Here is a 7,531-nt window from a genome sequence, read left to right as displayed (position 1 = left end):
GTGGTTTTATGAGTTTTATTATTTACACAGGTAAATACAACAGAACAGGTTATTGATTTATGGAAATATAGGGTTTTTTGAAAATATTTAAGAATGAACAACTGATGACTAAAATTCTATTTGATGTTTGAATACATGAACTCCGTCAACATAGTTTTAATCGGAACAGATTTGTCCACCTCCGTAGTGTAATGGTCAGCACGCTCGGCTACCGTTCTGGAGGTCCCGGATTCGATTCCCAGGGGGGGGGGTCATATAAATATAAGTGATTATAAATGTAAGTATAATATAAATATAAATATAAGTGATTTTTTCATTCCTATATTTATTCAATATTACCCTGGTACCTGAAGGAGAGGGCTGATCACCTTTCTTTCATGTGTTAACGATCAAGGTAACACTGCGTTTATATGATGCAGTGCCCTATGCACCATTGGGGTACGGATAAGGGATTGAAGGATGAAGCCGACTTTGGTTTTTTTTTTTGCCCTGCCAGGGTGTGGCTGAGTTCCAGGACTTCCAGGTTATCGAATACAGAGTTTTAGGGACTCTACGATACTGTCAGAAGTTTGCAGTTATTATTAGATGTCCGTAGCTATCTCCCAATATGTTGAATATATAATGTCTTCTAGGATAAATTATGAAGTAAATATGAGAATTACACCTTAAGTAAAGTACACAACTACAATCGTTATGACGGTTAGCGTGACTAGCATCCCGCCCAGTAGAATGAACTTATCCTGCCGCGCCCTCTTCTCTATGATGCTGATAGTTGTGTTGGAGAGCCCTAAGGTGTTGGCCATGTCGATGATACGGCGGTGGGCCCCTTTCAGCGTATCTCGTTGATTTTTTAAACTAGTCAAGACGTTAGAACCTGCAATAAAAAAATCAAGTCAATTCATGCGTCAAATGTTCTATCGAAATACATGAATATTTTGTGTGATGGTAAAAATATGATGATTTATTTAATAAGATGAAGAAGAATATGGAAGTCTGGGCCTTTACGGGGCTGACATGAAAATAACTCCTATAATTGGAGATAATCCAGATTTTTTGAACAAGTATTTGGACACACTCAAAATGTTATAAATAAATTAACTGGTCATTATAAGCTTAAATGATAAAAATAAAAATGATATTATCTGGCGTTTCTCATGTGTGTGATTATAATCCAGGATTCGGACATCACATACTAATAAAAGAGTTTTTGCTCAATTAAAAGCTTATTTTCATCTCACCAATAGATATCTCTAGTGAAGTTCATTAGTGATTCAAGAATAATATTTCAATTGGTTCATATATGTATGTAGAACTTCTAAGAATTTGGTTGTTAATAATGGGTAGAATTGATGAATGTTACACGTGTGTAAAGTGATCACTTAAACCAGCCTATGACGGTCGTCAGACCCGTAAATGCCCAGACTTCCATATTCTTCTTCATCTTTGATGAGATGTCAAAAAATAATAGGTAAAAATATGAAATCAATTTTCCAAAAACAATTACTGACCCGACCCTATCTGCACCCAATTTACCGTTCTCTGTTACCATTTTACCGCGTTCATCATAAAAATTATCCATGTTTATATATTAATCCATATTAAGATATGGAATTAAGTCTTGAGGACATTCGACAAAACCAAATTTAAAAATGCAATATCCAATAATCAAATTTTTTTTACCCATTCATGTATAATTTCAAAGGGACAACCCAATCTTGATACATAAACATTTAAAATTACTGCCGGTACGTGGAATATTGTGAATGAGTATCATCGTTGAACAACTAACCAGACAAAAATATCGAAATCTTTTAGTACACAACCATGATACATGATTTACACACAACTAAGGTTTGATAGTCCCAAGAATAAACAATAAATATGGGAGTCGATCACTGCAATATGTCATTCCAAACATTTTTTATTTGTTGCCGACAGATGTTAGAGGTCAAAATAAAATATGGCAAGGCATATATACAAAGGCAAAATAAAGGAATGGGTAAATAATCAAGAGTTAATTTTATGAAAATTGTAAAATGTATATATTCTTAATTTTTCTCACTTTTTTGTGTGTATATTAGGTTGAAATGGTTAAAAACAATAAAAAATGTATTCAATATGAACTCCACCAACAAGACACGCAAGGTGGCTTGGTGGGTCTTTGCAAAATATTTGTTTAAATATGTTTAAAATTGTGATTTAAATAAATGTATACAATTTATATTGATAAAAAAATAATTATAAATTTTTGCCTGTTTTTTTACACTTTTCTGAATTTTGTTACATTCGACGACAATATTCCAGCGTGTGGGATAGAAACTATTGAAAGCTTGTATAAAGCAAGGTTGACAGATACAGCAGAAGAGGTTGATATTGATGAAGAGGAGCCGCTGCCTGCACCTTCATTTTCAGTAGCAAGCACACTCTTTGAAAGATTGAAAACTTTTTAAGGCGTACTTTCAATAACTGATGCCAAAAAAAATATTAGTTGCAAAGCCGAAAATATAGGTACTGTTAGCTTACGGAAACAAAAACAGGAAAAAAATATCAATCACAGATTATTTACAATGCAATAAACTTTGATATTTTTTGTTTCTGTTCAACTTTTTTTAAAATTATTTATTTAGCAGTCACCTAGTGAAAGGATGTTTCAGCCAGTGTCAAGTATTATTTTTATTTACAAACAAAAAATAATAGAAAATAATAACAATTGATACAAAATTTCATAGTTTAAATGCGTTTAGCTTTATCATTTTAGAAATTATGCCCGCAATTCTAGAATTGGGTTCAGAAAGAAGGGTGGATACTTGGGTGGGGAGTTGGATTCCTGCCCGTGTTAAGCTATTTAGAAAGTTCTCCTTCCCTGTAGTGAGCGGACACTGAAAGAACGTATGGTTTGCATCCCCTATATCTTGTCCACATTCGCAATATGGTGATTTAAAAAAAAATACATTTATTTACATCTAAAACATGTATTTTTTTTAGAATTTTAACCCACCAATGGTTATGCAGATTGGGAGGACGGTATCTTTACTCCACCATATCTCCATGTGTATTGACTTCTTAACCCCGCTTTCATTGTTTATTTCAATCAATCCCCTTTTTTAGTATATTTACATTTTTATTTATAACATAATACATTTGAATCATTTATACATATGGAGAACTTTTATATTTCGATTCGCTGTGCCTCTCCATAAAAGAGTCTGTGCTCTTGTGCTTGGAAAGGGACTTACACTCGTGGTTTAATGTAATATAATAAAAGATATAATAGTTTTTTTGTTGTTTTTTTTTTAAGATTTAAATGTATAGATAGAGTAGATAGAGGTTTCACTGTTTTCTTATGATCAGTTCAAATAATACCTGTAGTAATCATATCATCCACTCCGCGGTGAGCATTATACAGAGATGCATTATGTACGGCACTCGCATCAACATCTATGGAAGTGTGTGCCGGGGCTCCACTGTCGTTTGGGGAAAACCTCCTGCTCAGCAACTGCTCGCGCTGCTGCATTTCTAGCGCCGCTCTCTGTCGCCGCTCTTGCAGATTATTTAGAGCCGCCTGAAATGGAATTACAGTAGACAAATATATATACAACCCAACTTCTATATTATACTACTACTACTACTAATACGGGCGTGCTGACCATTACACTACGTCCGCTTCCATAATGTAATGGTCAGCACCCCCGGCTACCGTTCTGGAGGTCCCGGGTTCGATTCCCAGAGGGGGTCTGATAAATATAAGTGATTTTTTCACTTTAATATTTATTCAATATTACCCTGGACTGGTACCTGAAGTGGAGGGCTGACCACCTTTCCTTTGTGTGTTAACGATCAAGATAACACTGCGTTTATATGATGCAATGTCCTATGCACCATTGGGGTGCCGATAAGGGTTCAAATACTACTACTACCATCACGCCGTTTCTCCGCAGGGGTAGGCAGAAAGGATGGAACGCCACACTCTTCTGTCCTGACATACACTCCTCGCCTCCTTTACATCCATACATCTATCTAGTCATATATACCCTCCGATTACGCAAACTTTTTATATTATGAAGCTGGTAAATGACAGCACAGAGGGTTGTTACATAGAAAAATGTAATTTAGAGTTTATATGATGGGAATAATAAAAATTACATTTTTGACATCTCAACATAGGTAAAGAATATGGAAGTTTAAGTATTTACAGAGCTTATGCCCTCTCATAGGCTGGTTAACCAGTTAACCGGGCGGGACGTATAAATACGTCAAACTTTAAACTGATTAATCAATCCTGATAAAGAAGCAGTTAGCTTCGAAACCAGTAGACATTATAATTAAGTTATGATAAAATATTTATAGTGATTTTAAAACAAAGTTACATTTTAATTATAAAATGGAAAATCACAAAGTTAGTGCTTCAAATATAAATTATATATTTAAATAATTTGTGAAAATGATAAAAAATGGTATGTGTTTTTTTTTATGAGTTCCGGGACCTTTCTGTTTAAAAAAGAAAAGCCCTGGAAATAGATATCAAATTGTATTAGAGTGGGTTCGAACAGAGAAACTCTGACTTAAGAGTCTGCGACATTAACCACGGGACCACAACCCGACACTATAAACGACATATAAATGCAATACGCTATAAATCCTTGTACGTGACAGGCAGGTAATTTTTTTTTAAGCAATATAAATTTATTTTGTTCAAATCAAAGTGTGTGTGAAATGTTAACCACTATGCATCTAGATATTGGGATTTTCTTAAGAGATATTGTCCAGACACCAAATGTTTTATTTCATATTTAACCGCTCTACACATACGAACGCATGTGATACGCGCGGTTTTTCTTCGCACGAGAAAATATATCTCTTTCAAAAATATTTAATGCGTACCGGATACACTGACAAATTTTTATCAGGTTTCATACCTGACAATATTTTGTGACAACAAACGTTGTGATTTTTTGCTTGTTTATAAAAAATATGTCTGAAAATAACCCAAAGGTAGGGTGGTTAATTTGAATTTCACAATTTCGTGGCACTATTACAGAAGAATTACAAATATTTGTGGCTTCGTTGCAATTACCTGCATGTGTCTGCTATCGTATTTTAGTTGATCGCACCTCATTTTCGCAATTTGCCTCTGTGTAACGGGAGCTTTAAATATCATTATATCCAATCGGTCGCAATTTCTGAAATCAATTAATCCAATTACTACAGCGTAAAGGTTATGTCGAGAACGGCAAAATAGTGTTGAAAATCTCACATACGAGTTAATAGCCTGAATTTTCTGTAGAATGTGGGTCTCTATTTCTTCTGAATTTGGTGGTTTTCTTTCTAACTGCTGAAAACATTGTTGCGCTTCTTGAATTAGATTATTTGTTTGATGATAAAGAGCCTCCATTTTTTTTAAGCGATTTGACAGCTGTCGAATCTGACGGCTGGAATTCCATAGAAGGACACGTGTACTTTTTAACTTGTTGAGTTGGCAAAACCGATATTTGACAGTTTAATGAAAAATTATAAGTTAGTACTTACTTTACGCGCAGAACACGGGGTAGGTTGTTAAAAAACAAAATTAAGATTATCAGTAAAAAATTACTTATTTTATTTTATAAAATCCACGGGCGGCATAAAAAAATTTGTACTTTAGTTCTCATATACATCATAGAAAATTAAACAAACAATAAATTTTAAAGTAATTGGCGTTGAGGCTTCCAATTCCAAAGATTATTTGGTTAAATTTGTCTAGCCCTTCACTTATTAAATCGTGTATGTTTATGATAGAAATTATTTTTACAAGTAAAATAAAGAATCAGAAATGGAGGTATAGGAAATAAAACATCGAATATAATTATTATAATTTTTTTATTCAAGTAAAAATCAATCATATTTGTAAATCTAGACTTTACTTTATATAAAGGAAGAAGACACGTCAATTCTGAAACAGGGCCTGACCATTTATACAGAAAGCGCCACACGGAGCTTCGAATCACAAAACTTTACATGTATGGAACGGCCAAATATTACATACTTCCGGTAGGCACAGCACAACAGAGTTAGGGGGGAGGGGTGGGTTCCGGCTCTCTGGACCTGGCACTATGCGTACACAACTCCGCTACGAAACCCATCCAAACATAAAAAGAACCGTGTTACCGATATTGCACACCAAATTATTTGCTACTAATAAAAAAAGTACCAAAAACTAAATATATTAACGCATATTTAATCCGTTGACAGCAGAAAGAAGGTTAAAAGTAAAATTTATTGTCTAAAACATTCGGTAATATTATTTCAATCATTCTTCAAATACAATAATAATAGCTATATTTTCACAATTTTTTTGGCCAGGAAAATGTAAATTTTCCTAATCGGCGTGGGTGCATCATTAACGCACTACGTTGAGCATCCGTCCGCAGCGCATTTGTCCACGCGGCACCCTCTTGCGAGCTGAGATCACGCGTCTTGCAATCAAGTCAAGTTGCCCCGAGATACGCGCGGCGCATTATAAACTTGTCGCATCCCCATTTGTACAATTTCATTTATTCGTAAGTTCACGTAACAATTTATCCGGAAACAAAAATCACAAAGAGAAAACTAATACGATAAATACCACGTCCCACGTGCACACTATCAGAATAAAGGATTTAATTTATTTAAAAAATAAAATATATCGTATTTATACCTCCACTATAATATTTAGACACAAATAATATTATATATAAATGTAATCAAACCCACAGTTATAGTAATTTAAACTAAGTTTTATTAATATGGCCATTGACGTGGATAGTCCAACATTTCCCACCGCAAACAGGTTACCGTAGATTTCTTCTTTTTATACTAAGCGTAAAAAATATGTTACAGCAAATTTATGTACAAAATATAAAGGTATAACGTGGTTCGGGGTCGGGGTTCTAGGAGAGGTGGAAGGAGTGCTGGCCCTCGCTGGCCGCCACGCGCAGCTTGGCCCGCATGACCTCCAGCGACGAGTAGTCAGGCAGCTTGAGGTAGTTGACGCACGTCATGACCGAGGGCAGGTAGTCGTCCGGGTTCACGTTGTGCTCCAGGCTCTTGCGGACCACCGTGAGCGGCGGGGACAGCGCCTTGAAACCTGCAAATTCACAATCCATTACAGCGTGAATGCCTTGTCAACGCTCCACAGTTTTTTTTTTTTTTTAGATGGGAAGTGCATTTATTTTACCTTGCTTATTATGTACAAGGTTTATAGATCATTTAGTGGATGTTTGTTTCTTCTAGCTAATAAAATATGTTTTTATTTGAGTGTTGGGAACAGGAGGGATAATCTAGTGTGGGCTAAACAGGAAATTCTCGGCATTTGCTGGGAGCAACAGTAGCTTCCGAAACTAGTCGTTAAAATATAATACTCCAGTGGTAAAAAACAAGTGTTTTATTTATAATTTAATCATGTCTTACTACAAAGTAAATGCCGAGATAATAAATAACATGAAATTGACATATCGCTCACTCCTTTCAACAATGTCATATATAAAAAATCATCAATTTTCAGTTGTGCATGTTT

The 7,531-nt window shown here is 34.9% G+C and overlaps 2 protein-coding genes across 3 annotated transcripts in view; both read right to left on the bottom strand.

Moving 5' to 3' along the window:
- Positions 1-475: 475 nt before the first annotated feature.
- On the bottom strand, positions 476-5,432 carry Membrin (golgi SNAP receptor complex member 2). The gene is made up of 4 exons (XM_088264308.1): positions 5,259-5,432; positions 5,075-5,180; positions 3,364-3,562; positions 476-874 (listed from the first exon to the last, which is right to left on the bottom strand). The coding sequence occupies exons 1-4, from the start codon at positions 5,390-5,392 to the stop codon at positions 666-668; spliced, it is 648 nt and encodes a 215-aa protein (XP_088120434.1). The 5' UTR covers positions 5,393-5,432; the 3' UTR covers positions 476-665.
- A 407-nt stretch (positions 5,433-5,839) lies between these two features.
- ctrip (E3 ubiquitin-protein ligase ctrip) overlaps positions 5,840-7,531 on the bottom strand; it is a 91,268-nt gene continuing 89,576 nt past the window's right edge. For both annotated transcript variants that reach the window (XM_088264323.1, XM_088264324.1), the window contains exon 39: positions 5,840-7,102. In XM_088264323.1, coding sequence (XP_088120449.1) covers positions 6,906-7,102 — 197 coding nt within the window. In that variant the 3' untranslated portion in view covers positions 5,840-6,905. The remainder of the gene's footprint in view (positions 7,103-7,531) is intronic.

Source organism: Brachycentrus maculatus, unplaced genomic scaffold (genome assembly GCF_059751285.1).
Source record: "Brachycentrus maculatus isolate JH-2025_06_01 unplaced genomic scaffold, ASM5975128v1 h1tg000223l, whole genome shotgun sequence".
Classification (NCBI taxonomy): domain Eukaryota; kingdom Metazoa; phylum Arthropoda; class Insecta; order Trichoptera; family Brachycentridae; genus Brachycentrus; species Brachycentrus maculatus.
This window is presented reverse-complemented; position numbering and strand designations above follow the sequence as displayed.